The sequence below is a fragment of the Hemiscyllium ocellatum genome, chromosome 14, assembly GCF_020745735.1.
Source record: "Hemiscyllium ocellatum isolate sHemOce1 chromosome 14, sHemOce1.pat.X.cur, whole genome shotgun sequence".
Taxonomy (NCBI): Eukaryota; Metazoa; Chordata; class Chondrichthyes; order Orectolobiformes; family Hemiscylliidae; genus Hemiscyllium; species Hemiscyllium ocellatum.
Genome location: NC_083414.1, coordinates 22,194,074 through 22,214,106, shown reverse-complemented (window position 1 = coordinate 22,214,106; position 20,033 = coordinate 22,194,074). Strand labels below are relative to the sequence as shown.

General features: G+C 40.0%; 2 protein-coding genes across 6 annotated transcripts in view; one reads left to right on the top strand and one right to left on the bottom strand.

Annotated features, from left to right (window-relative positions):
* Window positions 1–20,033, top strand: part of cenpp (centromere protein P) — a 348,905-nt gene that overhangs the window by 308,069 nt on the left and 20,803 nt on the right. The gene's annotated exons all lie outside the window — the stretch shown is intronic.
* LOC132822295 (extracellular matrix protein 2-like) overlaps window positions 1–20,033 on the bottom strand; it is an 80,937-nt gene that overhangs the window by 54,780 nt on the left and 6,124 nt on the right. For all 3 annotated transcript variants that reach the window (XM_060835491.1, XM_060835490.1, XM_060835492.1), the window contains exons 2-4: window positions 12,392–12,694; window positions 3,341–3,529; window positions 190–1,224 (exon numbers count right to left, since the gene is read on the bottom strand). In XM_060835491.1, coding sequence (XP_060691474.1) covers window positions 190–1,224; window positions 3,341–3,529; window positions 12,392–12,674 — 1,507 coding nt within the window. In that variant the 5' untranslated portion in view covers window positions 12,675–12,694. The remainder of the gene's footprint in view (window positions 1–189; window positions 1,225–3,340; window positions 3,530–12,391; window positions 12,695–20,033) is intronic.

The following is a 20,033-nucleotide window of genomic DNA, read 5'->3' as shown; positions in this document are numbered from 1 at the left end:
ATTAATGCCAGACCTAATAACCATAGTTATAAACTTGATTGACATAAAAACGTTTTAATGAATACTTATCATTCCACTTCTTTCCTTTTTTGACATGTTTTAGAAATGATTTAAGCAATTCAGTTTTCTCAAATAAAATTATTATTGTTAAAATGTAAAATGCCATAAAGATAAGAAACTGTTGATTACCTGCAAGATAAAGATTTGTAAGCTCCAGATCACTGAGTGGAGGTATTTGAGTTAACTTGGCATTATTGCAATTTATTGTGATATCTGTGGTCTCACAGCCAACTGGAAGAGAAAATCTAGGGGGTTCTTCACCAGATTGAACTAACATTGATTCAAATATGGAAGGAAATAATGACAACTCAAAAACATCTGCAGAACCATTTTCTTCGTCTTCCGCAATCTCCTTCTCTTCTGCCTCCTCTTGCGTTTCCTCCTGTTTCTCATTTTGCTTCTCTGCTTCATCCACTACCACTTCCTCTTCCGCCACCTCCTCCATCACTTTCTCCTTCTCTATCACCTCCTCTCCCTTGTGTACCTCCAATTGCTCCTCTGTCTCTTTTTTCTCCTTCTCACCCTTCTCCTCCTCCTCCTCTTGTACCTTCACTTGCAGGTCCTCCTCTTCTTGTTCCTTCACTTGCTGCTCCCCTTGTTCCTCTTGTTCCTTCACTTGCTGCTCCTCTTGTTCCTTCACTTGCTGCTCCCCTTGTTCCTCTTGTTCCTTCACTTGCTGTTCCTCTTGTTCCTTCACTTGCTGCTCCTCTTGCTCCTCTTGTTCCTTCACTTGCTGCTCCTTTTCCTCATCATAAATATCAATATATTCAACATACTCAACATACCCATCATAATTGTTATCCTCCTCTTCTTTCTCTTGAATAGTTTTTGAGTGATTTGTCATTTCATTTTCGAGTTGCTGATTTTCTCCATTTTCTTTACTCCCCTGAAATTCTTCATGTAAATGTTCCTGATCCTCTGCCTGCAGCTTTTGAAGATCTTCCTCTTCTATAGTTTTTCCCTGATGATAGGATCTCCCTAGTTCTATTTTTTGTTCTTCATCGTTATGCTTTTTCTCTTCAAGCTTTCTTTTCTTTTCCTCATCTTTTCTGCGGAGCTCTTCTTCCAATTTGTTGTTATCTCTCCTTAGCTCTTCTTGTTTTATTTGTGTATCTTGATTACCTGGGATCACTGGATGATAAGTTTCACTAGGATCGCTTAGCTCTGTAGAATCAGCATAAAATTTAAGACTGTTAACTGAACATTTAATAATCAAATATGGAGATCAAAATCAATGATGAAATGGGAAAGGGGGCATGGTGGTCTAGTCATAATTCATAGAATTCCAGTAATTAATAAATGAAAATGAATAACAAAGGAAACTTTGTGAAACCGTTTCAGTAGATTCATGCTTGAAGTATTATTTTGGGGTTTAGTAATAAAATGAATAACTAATGTGCACCATTTTCAAAACTTAACTGTATTATTTGTCTTATATCAATTTCTATCTATAATAAAATAATAGCCAGTGTATTGAACAGCAAATCAAATTATAACCTAATTAAAAGAATAAAGATGCGGAATATAATGTCAACATTGAATCTAAATTGCAGTATTACTACTCAGCATATATTTTTATTTCAGATGGTCATGTTAATAAGTATTGTGCAATACTTATTAATATAATCTCACTGATTGTTGTCTTTAAGTAGCTGGTACAATGTTCTCGTTACAGAAAAATGTAGTCTGCAGTAGGCTTAACATAGAAATCATGTTGCAACTTAAAGTGAAATAGCTACAAAGCTATTAAGAGCATGTATGGTATTTAGTGTTGCAGTTTTTTAATAGCAATAACATTATATTTGGTAAATATTGAATTTAGCTAGAAGGTTTTGTAGTGGACAGTGAGAGCCTTTTTCCTCAGATGGTGATGGCTAGCACTAGGGCACATAGCTTTAAATTGAGGAGTGATAGATACAGGACAGATATCCGAGGCAGTTTCTTTACTCGGTATTAGGGGTGTGCAACGCACAGCCCACAACAGTAGTAATCTCGCCAACTTTAAGGGCATTTAAATGATCATTAGATAAACATATGGATGAAAATGGAATAGTGTAGGATAGCTAGGCTTCAGATTGGTTCCACAGGTCGGTGCAACATCAAAGGCCTGTACTGCACTGTAATGTTCTATGTTCTAAAGTTCAATTGCAGATGCTCAATTGAGCTTTAGAGATACAAATATGGTTCTTTCTATTTTGCAGTGTGCATTTAATTCATTGTTTCATGTATTAATTTTTAATAAGGTCATAAGAATCAGAAACAGGAATAGGCCACCTGGCCCTTTGAGTCCTCTCTGCCATTCAGTAGGATCAGGATGATCTTTTCGTGGCCTTAGCACCACTTAGCCACCCTCTCGCCACAACCCTTAATTCCTTTACTGTTCTAAAAAAATTATCTATCTTAACTTTATAAACATTCAATGAGGAAGTCTCTACTACTTCACCGGGCAGGAAATTCCACAGATTCACAACCCTTTGGGTGAAGACGTTCCTCCTCAATTCAGTTCTAAATCTGTTCCCCCAAAATTTTAGGTAATGCCGTCTTGTTCTAGTTTCACCTGCCAGTGGAAACAACCTCTCTGTTTCTATCTTATCTATTCCCTTCATAATTGTATGTGTTTCTATAAGTTCCCCCCTCATTCTTCTAAATTCCAATGAATATAACCCCAGTGTCCTCATAAGCCAACTCTCGCAACTCCAAAATCAACCTGGTGAATCTCCTCTGCACCCCCTTCAGTGCCAGTTATCCTTTCTCAAGTAAGGAGACCGAAACTGCATGCAGTACTCCAGGTTTGGCCAGCAATATAACCTCCCTGCTTTTAAACTCAATCCTTGTAGCAATGAAGGACAAAATTCCATTTGCCGCTTTAATTACCTGTTATACCAGCAGACCATCCTTCTATGATTCATGCACAAGGACACCCAGAATCCTCTGCAACGAAGTATGCTGCAACTTTTTACCATTCAAATAATAGTCCTTCTTGCTAACATATTTTCTGAACAAATATTTAAATTGACCTCAATTATATTTGCAATAATCTTTGAAATAGCCATGTTAAATAGTTCATTAATATTATGTTTAATTGGTAAGTTTTTATCTCCAAGCATTTTGTTTGTAAGTATATTATGTTTCAATGGTAAGTATCTTTACTCAAAGCATTTTGTGTGTATGAGCGCATACCTGAAACTACTGTGTGTTAATAAACAATTTGATAGCTATTTTTGATTTTGATCTTTTAAATAACCGAATAAAATCAGCTGAAAAAAAAATGAGAAAATACCAATTGAAGTGCAAATTGGACAGCATTCTCCTGTTGGTATTCTGGTCCTTGCACATTTTAGGATCGAGCAGCTCATTTCATCACAGATCACTTTTCCATTTGAACACAGACAGGTCAGACAAGGTTTTGGAGACCAGACTGCCTTGTCATACATGATCATTCCATTTGCTTTGCAGCGTCCTTGTCTACCTAATGACATCAATTTTAAAATGAGTGTAATTAGTATCCGTCTGTTGATATGCTAAACATCTTGAGTAGATTCAAGTTAAACAATGAGTAAAAGCAGTGCATTATTCAAAACTGTAAAATGCCACATAATTCTTAAACACTGAAGCATAGCAACACTTAATAACTCAGTGATCCCTGAAATTGACAATTATCCCAGTAAACACATATTGGCAAGAATATAATGTAACCTGCATTGAGAATGTCTTAAAATGGTAGTTTTGGTTTTAGTAGTATACTATAACAATCTGAATGAGGTTAAATGGAATGATAATTTGTGTCTCAATAACCTTTTGTTGCTTTTTATTGATGTGGTGGCACCAGTGTTGGACTGGGGTGGACAAAATCAGATGTCACACGACACCAGGTTATGGTCCAATAGGTTTATTTGAAATCACAAGCTTTCGGAGTGCTACACCTTCATCAGGTGAAGCCTGACAAAGGAGCAGCGCTCCAAAAGCTTGTGATTTCAAAAAACCTGTAGGACTATAACCTGGTGTTCTGTGACTTCAACTTTGCTTTTTATTAGAAAATATGCAAAATGATCAGCAACTGATTTTGAAAAAGGTTAATGTTGGCAGTTTGACCTTTCATCAGAACATAGTTCTGAGGTTTTATTTCAAAAACAGTCTCTCCTAAAGCTACTCAAATGCTTACATCAAACAGACTAGTGATTATTTCTAATCTTTAAAAGTAAGGTCTTTAGTTTGTGTTTAAGTCTCCAGTCTTTTGTTTCTCTTTTTCTTAAAAATAACTTGTTAGGTATGAGAATATCATACAATAGGGTAGGGCATTGATTCCCCTCAAGCTTATGCTAGTCTGTGCCAAGTCTTAATTGCTCTTTAAATCCAGCTCCTTCGCTCTCAAATCCTCAACATGTCAAAAAACTATATGCACTTAAAATGCTTTCTGTGATCTTGCCTCCACAACTCCTTTGGGTAGAGAATTCCAGGCATTCACCACCATATAGGAGAAGAAATTCCTTCACATCTCAGTGTTCAGTGAATGTCTTCTTATTCTGTAACTATGAACCTTAGTCTGAGATTCCTGCGCTAGTGAAAACATCTACCTGTCAAGCCCTCTCAGGACTTTGGAGGAAGTGAGGACTGCAGATGCTGATGCCTGAAATGTTGATTCTCCTGCTCCTCAGATGCTGCCTGACCTGCTGTGCTTTTTCAACACCACACTTACTCCTCTTAGGACCTTGCATGTTCAGTAAGATCATCCCTTATTCTTCTCAACTCCATTAAATAAAGGCAAAAATTGATTAGCCATTCTTGTTAAGTTAACCCTTTCATCCCAGGAATGAACTATCTAAACTCTTCTAATGCCAATACATCCTTTCTTAAATACATTGATCAAAATTCCAAGATCTGGTAATATTTAATCAGGCAGGTTTAATAAATAATCTAAGAGTAAAAGATTTCCTAGAAAATAGTGATCAAAACATGATAGAATTTAGCATTGAGCTTGAAAGTGAGTGCATCGAAAAAAGTCTGCTAAACTTAACAGAGGATAACGACAAAGGAATGAAGGCAGAGTTGCCTGGAGTGGAATGGAAACAGAATTTAGGAGAAAAAGCGGTTGATGAATAATGGCATACATTTAAGAAAATAGTTCGTGACCCACAACAAAGATATATCGTATTGAGGAATGAGGATTCTATCAAGGGTGTAAACCAATCATGGTTAACCATGGAAATTAAGAATGGTATCAATTAAAAAGCAAAAGCATACAATTTGGCAACAATTCATGGTAAAGCAGAGGATTAGGAAAGTTTTAAAAATCAATAAAGATTACCAAGAAAGTAATGAAGAGCAAGAAAATAAACTAATAAGTAACATAAAAATGGACAGGAAGAGCTTAGAGTGTAGAGCATGGAAACGAGACCCTTCAGTCCAACTTCTACTCATGCCAACCAGATATCCTAAACTGATTTAGTCCCATTTGCCAGCATTTGGCCCATATCCCTCTGAACCCTCCCTATTCGTACACACATCCACGTGCTTGTACCTGCCTCCATCACTTTGTCTGGTAGCTCATTCCATGCACGGCACTCTCTGCATGAAAAGCTGCCCTTAGGTTTTTTTAAAATCTTTTCCCTCTCACCTTAAACCTGTGTCCTCTAGTTTTGGACTCTCCTAATCTGGGAAAAAGACATTGGCTATTTACCCTGTTCATGCTCCTCGTGATTTTATAAATCTACGGAAGTTTACTCCTCAGCCTCCTATGCTTCAAAGAAAATAACTCCAGCCTATTCAATCACTCACTATAACCCAAGCCCTCCAATCCTGGCAAGATCCTTGTAAATCTTTTCTGAACCCTTTCAAGCTTAACAACATCTTTCCTATAGCAAGAAGACTTGAACTGAACACAGTATTCTAATATTAGCCTCACCAGTGTCCTGTACAGCGACAGCATGAAGTCATAACTCCAATACTCAAAGCCACCCGATGCTTGGAGGAAGAACGCCTCATCTTCTGCCTTGGGACCCTCCAACCATATGGGATTAATGTCGATCTCACCGGTTTCCTCATCTCCCATCAACGCACCTTATCCCAGATCCAACCCTTCAACTTGGCACTGCCCTCTTGAACTGTCCTACCTCTCCACCTTCCTTCCCACCTATCCGCTCCACCCTCTGCTCTACCCTATCACTGTCACCCCCTCACCTTCATCTACCATTGGCCTTCCAAGCTACCTTCTCCCCAGCACCACCCTCCTCCTATTTATCTCTCAGCCCCCTTAGGCTCCCCGCTCCTTCCTGATGAAGAGCCTATGCCTGAAACATCGACTGTCCTGCTCTTTGAATGCTGCCTGACCTGCTGTGTTTCTACAGCGCCACACTTTTTGACTCCTGTACTCAGTGCACTGACCAATGAAAGCAAGCATATCAAATGCCATCCTCACTGTCCTGACTACCTGTAACTCTACCTTCAAGGAATTATTCACTTGCATCCTGAGGTCACTTCATTTAGCAACACACCCCAGGGCCTGACTATTAATTGTATAAGTCCTGCCCTGGTTTGCCTTACAAAAATGCAATAACCTCAAATTTATCAAAATTAAACTCCATCTGCCACTCCCTGACCCAAGACGCTATCCGATCAAGACCTTATTGTACTCTGAGATAACCTGGCCAAAGTGAGGACTGCGGATACTGGAAACCAGAGTTTAGATTAGAGTGGTGCTGGAAAAGCACAGCAGGTCATGCAGCATCCGAGGAGCAGGAAAATCGATGTTTCAGGCAAAAGCCCTTCATCAGGAATGGAGACAGGGAGCCTCCAGGGTGGAGAGATAAGTGTGGGTGGAGAGATAAGTGTGGAAGAGGCTGGGGAGAGGGTGGGGGGATGGTTGCTGAGGTGAAGGTACAGGGTACAGGGGACATTGATATCATTCCAAAAATACTAAATCAAGGGGCGAAAGGAGGAGAGGAAATGCATTTTAAAAATTGCAAAAGATAAAGAACTAGGGCAAGTAATGGGACCAAAGGACAAAAGTTCTCCAAATGTGATTGGTTGCATCCTCAGATTTTTAAGGACGTAGCTATGGAGATAATAGATGCACTGCCTCATAATCTTCCAAGAATCTAAGATTCTGAAAAAGTCCCAGAGGATTGATAAACTGACAATGTTACACCCTTATTCAAAAAGGGAGACAAATGAACTGGTAATTATAAGCCAGTTACTGCCATTGTGAAAATATTAGAATCTACTGAAAAGGTTTAAAAAAAATCTGGTTCACTACTGTCCCTCAAAGAAGGAGATCTGTTGTACATTTGACTCCAGACCCACAGCGATGTGGTTGTCTCTTAGATGACCTTGGGCAATTTAAGAATGAGTATTAAATGTTGGCCTTGCCAGTGATGCTCATATCCTATGAGTCAATAACAAAAATATAAATAATATAATCAAGTAGAGTCAGCATGGTTTCACAAAGGGAAAGAGTGTTCGATAAGGTGCCATATATTAGGTGACTTCATGAGATAACAACCCATGGGTGTTGGAGGTAGTATATGAAGTTGGATAGAAAATTTACTAACTAATAGAAGACCAAGAGTTTAGTGCATTTTCGAGGTGGTAACCTCTAACTAGAAGTGTGCTACAGGGATCACTGCTGGGTACACAATTATTTACAATATATATTACTTGGATGAAGAAAGTGAATGTACTATAGTCAGGTTTGAGGATGGCACAAAAATAGGAAAGCAATTGGTGAGGATGATACACAGTGTGCAAAGAGATAAGTAAGAGGGCAAAAACTTAGCAGATGGAATATAATGTAGGGAAATGTGAGGTTATATATTTTTGCAGGAAGAATAGAAGAGCTGAATGTTAATTAAATGGAGAAATTTAAATGGCTCATGGTATTGATTCCATGAGGAAAGGTGGGATTTCAAGGAAATGGTGTGGGAGAGCAAAACAGAAACACTGGAGTCTTAGGAAATTTGATAATTAAGGAGATAGATGAGCTTTGCTTTCTTTCGTTTCGCTGTAATCATGACCAAGAGACAGAAGGTTCTGCTGCATATTTAAACAAACTTAGTATAACTGAAGGAAAGTTTAAAAAGGGAAGGGTGACTAAGTACCCAATCTTGAGATTACCATCGAAGCTGTATACAATTGGTATAAGGATTGGAAAGGTGCATGCTTGGTTGAAAAACTGATATGGGAACATTAGTATCATTGCCTGACAGAAAGGAGCTGTACCACTGGGATAGAATGCATCTAAACTCGTGTAGGGCTAATGAACAGAATGAATAGTGCTATCGATAAAAATTTAAATTAGTAAATTGCAGGTGCTTGTTTCAGTGTTGTAAATATCAAAGAATATTGACTTCTAGTACAATAATCTTGCAAATTTAACATTTTCAGCATGATGTTCAAATTCCTCTTTGGCCTTGTTGCTGCTTTTGCCATTTGTCTCCTTCAAAGCTATGATCCTTCAAAAACTCTCGAACGTCCTTGACCTTTTTTTGCCTCACCACTAATGCCTTTGTTTTCACTTATCTAAGCCTGATGCTCAAATTTCCTTCCCAATTCCATCTAATTTCTCCCTCCCTCATTGTCCTTTTAAAATGCTTCTTAGAAGTTACCACTTTGACTAAATCCTTGGCCACCTGTTCTGATTTTTTGTAGCATAGTGTCAGGTGTTACCTGGTAATGCTCCTGTGAAGTGCCTTGGTACATTTTATTATGTTGCATATATTATATAAGTACTTTTTTTTACATAGGTGTATCAATATGTTTCCCTGTGGATTACCAAGGTATTGGAGATCGGGACATATGAAATAGTGAACCAGTTATTTTATGAATGGAATACTTCTTGGGATTATTGTAGTTATTTGTTATAAAAGGTTTTAGTTCACAATTTAAAAGATTGATCAATGCAGTAATATTGTCAAATGCTTACATCTACCTTATGAAATTATATTTTGACTTGAAAGGTAAAATGACAGTAACTTGCAAATTGTCATAAAATGCACTGTCAAAATTTTAGATGTTGCCAAGTTCTATCATGTCTTTAGGACTTGTTTCTCTTCAATAAATTCAAAATCTACCATTGCTGTAGATTTCCAGCACCTTCAGTACAAATCCTCATTTTCAAGATTTAACACTTCTAGTAGACTTTGGTCATTCAAGATTGGTCAGGTGTTTTTGGTCGGTGTGGAGTTACCAGTTATCAGTTTATGGGCTTGCCTATTGTTCACTGTAGAACACAGGTAGGAGTTCATGCTCAGAATGAAGAGGCCAAGTTTGTGAGAAATTAAAAGCAGATGCAAGATCTCCAGTATAATCTTCACAGTACAATCAGCTCTGAAAAAAGTAAACGTAAACAGGTATTTGGGAGCAGAAGTTTACTTTGGACAGGTTTTGGGAGAATGAAGTGTTTACTCAGGGGACAGTGCAATGTATCATCATAAAAGGAGATCTTAAGCTATGCTAAAAGTCAAGAGTTTCTATTAAAGTGTAATTTGCCAACAGTAGTATTTAATCAATGTTGCTTTTAGTTTCTGACAATAAAGGTGTTAAAACCTGAAATCTTGTCATGCAGTCCTTTCCATCAATTACTAGAAATTCCAATCCCTTTGTAAAAGTTCTTTGTGGATATCATAAGAATTTTTTTTAATGACATAGTTCATTAACACTTTGGGGATAGGGGTTGCATGTTTTTCCATTGTGTGGTTTCTAACTTTCATTCTTATGATTGCAGAAATGAAGGATTATGCAAAGTCATATCAATCTTTGAGCAACACGATGGCTCAGTGGTTAGTCTCACAGCACCAGGATCCCAGGTTCGGTTCCAGCCTCTGGCGACTGTCTGTGTGGAGTCAGCACATTCTCCCCGTGTCTGCTTGGGTTTCCTCCGGGTGCTTCGGTTTCCTCCCACAGTCCAAAGATGTGTACGTCAGGTGGATTGGCCATGCTAAATTGCCCATAGTGTTAGCTGTGTTAGTCAGAGGGAAATGGGTCTAGGTGGGTTACTCTTCGGAGGGTCGGTGTGGACTTGTTGGGCCAAAGGGCCTGTTTCCACACTTTAGGGAATCTAATCTTAACTCATTTGCTTGTTTTTATTTCACTTTCTGAGCCCAAACTGAATGCCAGGAGTGTGCAAAACAGATGCTGACTGACTGCATGTCATTGGAGCGATGGTGTGTGGTGAATAGATCAGCTTATACTGTTGAAAAGGGAAACAAATCCATTTACAGTTCTCATTTACTGTACAGTATAACTGCTCTCCCGGTGGAGTTATGGTGACCTGATCAGGAAATAGTTGCTGGAGAGACTGCCATCTGTTTCTGCAAGATTTTATTTTAAACCCAAATAGTCACTAAAGGCTTTATAACAACCAAGTGTGGTTGTAGTGTACCAATAGCAATCTGACATAGCATATATATAAAAATGTCAAATATATGTCTACATAAAAACATGAGATCAATATTAATCTGCTGCAGTTGGGTAAATTTATAGCTTTAGTGACCTAGCCTTTTCAATAACTCATAATATATTTTTGATTCGATTTGATGTATTTTCATCAGAGTCAGAATTACAGTTTTTCCATGTGATATATTCAGATTTTCTGAATGGTGTATGTTTATAGTTTGTATTTATTACTTGTCTTTACATGTGTAAACCACTGCCATTGGAATAATTCTGATGGGATAGTCTCAGTTTACAATATTTCCAAAACAAAACAATCAAATGGTTAATGTCAACAATTTATGTTTCTTGAAATCGTGGATGCATTGGTGATTATTTTCCAGAGTTCGATAGATTCGGGATCAGTTCTTGCGAATTGGAGGGTGGCTAATGTTGTACTATTTTTGAGAAAGGTGGGAGAGAGAAAGCAGGAAATTATAGACCAGTCAGTCTGACCTCAGTGGTGGGAAAGATGCTGGAGTTTATTATAAAGGATGAAATTACGACACGTCTGGATAGTAGTTACAGGATAGGTCAGAGTCAGCATGGATTTATGAAGGGGAAATTATGCTTGACTAATCTTCTGGAATTTTTTGAGGATGTAACTCTGGAGATGGATGAGGGAGATCCAGTAGATGTAGTGTACCTGGATTTTCAGAAAGCTTTTGATAAAGTCCCAAATAGGAGGTTAGTGAACAAAATTAGGGCACATGGTATTGGGGGCAAAGTACTGACTTGGATTGAAAGTTGGTTGGCTGACAGGAAACAAAAAGTAGTGATAAACGGCTCCATTTTGGAATGGTAGGCAGGGACCAGTGGGGTACTGCAGGGATCAGTGCTGGGACCGCAGCTTTTTACAATATATATTAATGATATAGAAGATGGTATTAGTAATAACATTAGCAAATTTGCTGATGATACTAAGCTGGGTGGCAGAGTGAAATGTGAGGAGGGTGTTAGGAGATTACAGAATGACCTGGACAGGTTAGGTGAGTGGTCAGATGCATGGCAGATGCAGTTTAATGTGGATAAATGTATGGTTATCCACTTTGGTGGCAAGAACAGGAAGGCAGATTACTATCTAAATGGAATCAATTTAGGTAAAGGGGCAGTACATAGAGATCTGGGTGTTCTTGTACACCAGTCAATGAAGGTAAGCATGCAGGTACAGCAGATAGAGAAGAAGGCTAATAGCATGCTGGCCTTCATAACAGGAGGGATTGAGGATAGAAGCAAAGAGGTTCTTCTGCAGCTGTACAGGGCCCTGGTGAGACCACACCTGGAGTATTGTGTGCAGTTCTGGTCTCCAAATTTGAAGAAAGACATTCTGGCTATTGAGGGAGTGGAGCGTAGGTTCACAAGGTCAATCCCTGGAATGGCGGGACTACCTTACGCTGAAAGATTGGAGCGACTAGGCTTGTATCCCTTGAGTTTAGAAGACTGAGAGGGGATCTGATTGGGACATACAAGATTATTAAAGGATTGGACACTCTAGAGACAGGAAACATGTTTCCGCTGGGTGAGTGACGAACCAGAGGACACAGTTTAAAAATACAGGGTAGACCATTTAGGATAGAGATGAGGAGAAACTTCTTCATCCAGAGAGTGGTCGCTGTGTGGAATGCTCTGCACCAGAGGGCAGTGGAGGCCCAGTCTCTGGATTCATTTAAGAAAGAGTTGGATAGAGCTGTCAAGGATAGTGGAATCAAGGGTTATGGGATAAGGCAGGCACAGGATACTGATTAAGGAGGATCAGCCGTGATCATATTGAATGGTGGTGCAGGCTCGAAGGGCAGAATGTCCTACTCCTGCACCTATTGTCTATTGTCTCTTGAATTGTGATGAAGTTTATTTAAATGGGTATGACTGTGGTTGAGAAGTTACTTGTTATCTTTTTGTTACTAACCTGGTAATACATTGTAGCTGGTTTCAGTTTCATCAATACCTATATACGAATCAAGGAAGGTTGCAGTGCCTTCATCTGCATTCATGTTTGGAACTTTTGCAGGGAAGAGTGGACGTCTAGGTTTGGATTGTCTGGCTGGATTGCGATTCACAATGCCAACTTGTTGTCCTTGAGGGTGGAGCTGCCTCCACTGACTCCCATTGGTTGCCTTAATTTCCTTCTTACCAATAATAACACAGAAGTTGAGAAGTACGAAGAACAAAACAAAATTGTTTACTTTCATTATTTTTCTTTAGGTATCACCTGTAAGAAGGAAAGTGAAAACACAAACATAAGTTTCATGAAATTTATTCCCCAGGTTTCTACAGTTAATGATATTAATGCATATATTAATATTAATCATTAATATTAAGACAGAATATTTTTTTCCATCTAAAATGCTTCAAAATTATCATTTAATTTGCATGTTCATTTAACTAGCAGTTTATGTTATTTGGAATCCCCACAGTGTGGAAACAGGCCCTTTGGCCCAAAGGGTCCACACCATACCTCCAAAGAGTAACCCACTAAGACTCATTCCCCTACCCTATTATCCCATGTTTACCCCTTATTAATGCACCTAACCCAAACATCCCCAAACTCTATGGGCAATTTAGAATGGCCAATTCATCTAAACTGCACATCTTTAGATTATGAGAGGAAGCCAGAACAAACCCATGCAGACATGGGGAGAATGTGAAGAACTGAACTATGGAGTACTTGTCATGGAACTGCCTGCTAGTTTAAACTGAAAAATATAACCACTTCCTGTAACCAATAGAAATTTTGATATCAATATGCTCTTTGAGTTATACTCAAAAAAATGGCAGCTTACGAAACAAGTTTATATGATAGTCCTGGGCTGCTTCCACCGCCAAATCCAAGCCACCGGATGCCTGGAGGAAGAACACCTCATCTTCCGCCTTGGGACCCTCCAACCACATGGTATCAATGTCGATGTTACCAGTTTCCTCATCTTCCCTCCCCCCACCTTATCCAAGATCCAAGCCTCCAACTCAGCACCACCCTCTTGAATTGTCCTACCTGTCTATCTTCCTTCCCACCTGTCCACCTTCCTTCCCACCTATCCACTCCACCCTCTGCTCCGACCTCCTATCACAGGAGTTCAGACAGCATCCAAGGAGCAGAAAACTCAATGTTTCGGGCAAAAGCCCTTCATCAGGAATACAGGCTGAGTGCCTGAAGGGTGGAGAGATCAGGCACTCTGCCTGTATTCCTGATGAAGGGCTTTTGCCCAAAACATTGATTTTCCTGCTCCTTGGATGCTGTCTGAACTGCTGTGCTTTTCCAGCACCATTCTAATCCAGAATCTGCTTTCCAGCATCTGCAGTCATTGTTTTTACCTCCGACCTATCACTTCACACCTACCTTCATCTACCTATTGCCTTCCAAGTAACCTTTCCCCCAGCACCAGCCCCCATCCATTTATCTCTCAGCCCCCTTGGCATTACGCCCTCCCCCCTCCCCCCCCCCCCCCCCCTCCCCCGAATTCCTGATGAAAGGCTTGTGCCCAAAACATCGACTCTCCTCCTCGTTGGATGCTGCCTAATCTGCTGTGCTTTTCCAGCGCCACATTTTTTGACTCTGATCTTCAGCATCTGTAGTCCACATTTTCTCCTGATGTGATAGTTAGCTTGGCAACATTTATCTCTCAGTCAACATCACAAAAAATCCATCTGATTGTTATTACAATTCTGCTTTTGGTACTTCATGCAAATTAATTGCCATGTTTCTTCTATTTAACAATATTTCAAAATTAGTATGGCAATATTAAATGAATGATGGTAGACTATAGTGCAGTATACCATGAGGGAATTGTTGACATGGGTATTAAAATCATCAGTTCAGTATGCAATCTTGGAAATAAAAAGCAAACAAAGTTTTCATTTGATTGGAGGCAAAGTAAATAAAATTAATGCGTTGACGGATTGACAAAGCACTGGTTCAGCACTAGCTAAATACCTGAGTACAGTTCCAGTCACTGCACCATAATGGGATATTGGAAAAGATACAAAGGAAGTCAACAAATCAGATACGAGAGGGAGTCAGAAGAATGATCCCAGGGATGAATGGCTTTTCATATGAGGAGCAATTAAGGAGTCTGGGTCTGCGCTCCATGGAATTTAGAAAGTTGAGGGGTTTATCTGATTGAAACTTGTAGGATACTGAGAGACCTAGATGGAGTGGTCGTGGAGCAGATATTTCTACTAGTAGAACCCAAGGGTGCAAATTCAAAGTGAAGTGACGATCCTTTAGAACTCAGATAAGGAGGAATTTCTTTAGCCAGAGGGTGGTCATTCAGTGGAACTGATTGCCGCAGAGGATTGCGGAGGCCAGGTCATTGAGTGTATTCAAGACAGAGATAGATCGGTTCTTGATTGGTAAGGGGATCAAGGATTATAGGGAGAAGGGAGGAGAATGGGTTGAGAAACACATCAGCCATGATCGAACAATGGAGCAGACTCAGTGGTTTGAATGAGCTAATTCTACTCCTATATCTTATGGTCTTGTATTAGGCATTGTGTAGTTGAGCTAAAAAGCCCAAGAAGGCTGTAATAAGCCTAATACTGGGCCAGTTTACACAAGAGAAAAAAATGACTGTGTGAGATTATACTGAAGTTTTGAACATTCGAAAGACCACGGTTAAACTTAAATCCAGTAATTATAAACCCTTGCCAGAGGGCATGGTCTCAAGTCCGTAACAGGAAATATTTATGATTTGGACGTGCCAGTGTTGGACTGGATTGTACAAAGTTAAAAATCACACAACACCAGTTCAATAGGTTTATTTGCAAACACTAGCTTTCGGAGTGCTGCTGCTTCATCAGGTGGTTGTGGAATATAAAATTGTAGGACACAGAATGTATAGCAAAAGTTTACAGTGTGATTTAACTAAAATTATATATTGAAAAAGACCTGGATTGTTTGTTAAGTCTGTCATCTTTTAGAATGGCATGTTGGTACCAGTCTTTTACATGTAAATTCCAGAACGTATGAGTGTCTGTGAGATAATGTGTGTGAGTGTAAAGGGGTATAAGTTTGTGAGTGTGGGTGTGTATGTGTGAGCATGTGAGAGAGGGTCTGCATGAGTGTATGGGTTTGTAGGAGTGTCTCTGAGAGAGCGTTTGTGTGTGTGTGTGTGTGTGTGTGGTGCAGTGGGGTCACCTGTCATGACATGAATCCAAGGTCCCAGTTGAGGTCATCCTCATGGGTACCAAACTTGGCTATCAGCCTCTGCTTGGCTACTTTGCATTGTTCTGATGCCTGATGAAGGGCTTTTGCCTGAAACGTTGATTTTCCTGCTCCTTGGATGCTGCATGACCTGCTATGCTTTTCCAGCACCACTCTAATCTAGACTCTAATCTCCAGCATCTGCAGTACTCACTTTCACCACTTTGCATTGTTGCCTGTCCCAAAGTTCGCCTTGGACGATGGTCACCCGAAGGTCCAAGATCAAACATCCCAATCCGCTGAAGTGTTCTCCAACTGAGATAGAACACTCCTGTTTGTTGATTGTTATGCGATGTCCATTTATCCGTTGGCATAACCTCTGCTCAGTCTCACCAACATACCATGCCTCAGGGCATCCTTACCTGCAGCTAGACAATGTGGCTGAGTCACGTGAGTACCTGACACGTACATGGTGAAAGGTCTTCCCACGTATAATGGTGGTATCCACGTCAACACAGACACGTCTTGCAGTGTCTACCATGACAAGGTTGTATGGTGTTGTCCTGAAAGCCGGGCAGTTTGCTCCGAACAACGATCTGTTTGAGGTTTGGTGGTTGTTTGAAGTTGTTTTGGTGGTCTTCTTCAATATATAATTTCAGTTACATCACACTGTAAACTTTTGTGACACATTCTGTATCATACGATCTGATACTCCACAACCACCTTATGAAAGGAGCAGCGCTCTGAGAGCTAGTGCTTCCAAATAAACCCGTTGGACTATAACCTGGTGTTGTGAAATATTTATACCCATGGCTTTCGTATAGATGGTATTGAATGCCTAGAGCACTGGTGACCGAAAAATTCAGCAGTAGTATTTTTTCTCAAAAGTTCAAATTTTGAGAATATAATGTGTAAGGTAATGATGTAAAAAGGTTCATCTATGAGCAAAGCTGAAGTACTGTCCACTCTGATATATAATACAGCTACTGGATGGAACTTCAAGCAGTCATGGGGAGTGTTAAGGAGTCTTGGGCATTGTAGTCAGCTGTAGTCTCCTATTCTTCATGCCACCATCAGTTGTGCACAGTGTTACCCTTCACTTGCATTATGCCCTGGAAATCAAGGCCTGCTATTCCCCAAGTCATCACAAAAGTTAAAGATTTTTAAAGGTTTACAAAAATGTCTTTTACACCAGGTTAACGGAAATTATAGATCCTGTGTCCCCACTTAGCTAAAATTACTATTTATTACAAATAAATAGATTCGAGCTATAGGTAAACAATTGTGAGCCATCAATATACGCTGTGCTAGTTATAACTCTAACTCCCTTTTAAACTCCCCCTCTAGATGATATATGGACTGACACAGAGAAGAGGAAAGAGACATGGGTGTTATGGGTGGAAGTAAAAAATTGGGAAGGCAGTTCAATAGTCTTTGTTCACAGAGTCCGCTGAGATGGTTCTTTTGGCTTGTCAGGATATGTTGCTCCACGTTCTTCCCCCTTCAGATACTTCCATTTGCTGGCAGCAGGTGTAGGGTAGCTCGTTCACACTTATAAAGGTCTTTGACATGAATGGGGTAGTTCTGGACAATACATAGCATCTCCCATATCTCAGTATCCACTCCTCCCAAAGGATCACACTTTTTATTTAATAAAACAAAGAACTGACAATTGCTGCAAAATGTTTCAGCCTTATCTTTTGCACTGATGTGCTGTGCAGTGGTCACTATTGTTGAAGATGGCGAGTTGTTTAATTGTCCATCATCATTCATGATGTATATGGCAGATCTGCAGAGCTTAGATCTGATTCATTTCATGTGGGATCGCTAGCTCTGTCTGTCACTTGCTGCCTAGCTATTTGGCATGCAAATAGTCCTGAGATACCAGGTTGGTGCTGCTCCTAGGATGCCCTGCTACACTCTTCATGGAACCAGGATTGATCCCCGGTTGAAGATTTGTTGGACTACTGTGGCTACAGTTCCACAGCACCTCATGGATGCCGAGTCTTGAGTTGGTAGATCTGTTTGAAGTCTGTTCCACTTGGCACAGGGGTAGTGAACTGAACATGATGAAAAGTATTCTCAATGTGATGATAAACATCATCTCTACAAGGACTATGCAATTGTTACTATACTGTCATAGAAAAGTGCATCTGTGGCAGTTTGGTGAGGATGAAGTCAAGTATTTTTTTTTCCTCTTATTTATTCTCTCACCATCTGTTGCAGTCCCAGGCTTTAGGATTTAGGTCAGTAGTGGTGCTGCCAAATCACTAATTTAAGTCCTTCTCTTAGTACATTCTGTGTTCTTTCCACTCTTTCTGTACTTAATCCAGATGCTATTCAAAAGGGAGGAATCTAGAGAGTTGTTTCATTAGAATCAGCTGGAGGTTTCCATTCCTGTGTTTGACCTTATGCCATGATACGTCATGGCGTTCAAAGTCAATGTTGAGGATTCCTAGACCAATTCCTTCCTTGGTGCATAACACCGTGCCATGACTTCTGCTGGGTCTGTCCTGCTGTTGCATAAGATATACCCAGGGATGATGATGGTGTTGTCTTGGATGTAGTGCATAAGTTATGATTCCGAGACCATAACTATACCAGGCTGTTGCTTGATTCGTCTGGCACTAGATTCCAGGTGTTTAGATCAGATGAGCTTCCCTCCAATATGAAACAGGCCCTTTGGCCTAACAAGTCCACACCGACCCTCTGAAGAGTAACCCACCTAGACCCATTCCCTAACCCTATGTTAGTGAGAAGAGCTTACTTTATTGTGACTGATACAACTGGATGGTTTGCTGGGTCATTTCAAAGGCAGTTAAGAATCAACCACATTGCTGTTGCATTTAGGCCACACCAAGTAAGGGTGGCAGTTTCCTTTCTTAAAGGACATTACTTAACCAGGTGGGATTTTATGACAGTCAGCTTCAATTTAACAGTCATCATTCAACCTTAAATTTCAAATTTTTGTTGATTACCTATTCCACCATCTCCCTGGTGGGATTTGAACCCAGGTCCCTCAAACTATCAAGCATGAAGTTTATTGCTGAGACAGTTGTCTCAGTTCTGGCTTATTAATACTGCAATAGTGTGTCTTTGACTAAAGAGATGTTTGGAAGGCACCACTGGTCCTGGTCTGTAAGTCTGTTGTATTGACAACCCTCCTGTAATGCAGCAAAACTTGAATCATCTACTGACATTCCAGTAAGGTCCTTGAGAGCTTTCAACAGTGGAACCTACTCTGAATTCTGGGAATCAAACTGGATGACCACCAGACCAAGACAAGCCTCCTCCATGAAGTTGCAGGTACTAGAATTATAGTCCTGCTCCCGAAGAACCAACTCCATTAGACAGACTATTGCATCTCAAAGCACAAAAATTGCCTCCCTCAGTATATTCTCATCTCCCATGGCCAATACTCATCCGGGTGGCCAAAGGAAAATGTATAAAGATTCACTCAAGATCAGTCTAAAGTACAGAGGCATTAACATCACTGACAGGGAAGAGAAAACTGCTGACTGCTTATCAAGACACAGCCATTTTGAGGTTCAGCAAGTTGGAACAATGAGGCAGAGGAAGGTGAGAAAAGACAAATTAGAATTTTAAGTTTCATTTGCTCATTAAACAATATGACCTCACTATGAAAAAAAAACGTGGATCCAACTTTTGGCTTTTTACCATCTGAGGACTCATCTAACCTGATAAACGTCAAACGTGATTCTGAGGGACTGACGATGATGATGTCAGTCATTCTTAAACAAAGCTCATTCTTAAATAAAAATAAGCATTTTGCCCTCCTGCAATTCATTGATGTAGTTCAACCACTTCATTAGAAAGCTTGGCCAATCCAGGAAAACACAACCAGTCAAAGATTGACCCTGCAAGATTAATGAATGAACCTAAGAAAAAGATTCAACCAAGAGAAATCACATATTTGAATCAGAGATTTATTTCACACTGTCATTATGGAAGAAGCCCACAGATTTCAAAGCTATAAAAAAAGGTCTTTCATCCCTGGTACCACTGAAGAGTCCTCAGAATTAACTATCAGCAAGTCTTGAGCCAACAACTAAATACTGTTCAAACATTTGAGCAATACAATCTACTAGAAATCATTGGTAAACTTTAAATTGAAATAGAACTGACAGCACAGCAGTCTCCACCACACACAGTGGTGACGCAGAACAGTAAATACCACAGGCTGGGCAACTGGTTTGCAATGTAGAGTGATGCCAACAGTGTGGGCCCACCTACATCCGCGATTCCTCTGGTGCGCTGCACCAGATTGACAATTTCCAGTTCCTTAGCCCTAACTACTTCCTGTTCACCGTGGATATCCAATCCCTCTACACCTGGTTAGCACTGCTGCCTCACAGCGCCAGAGACTCGGGTTCAATTCCCACCTCAGGCA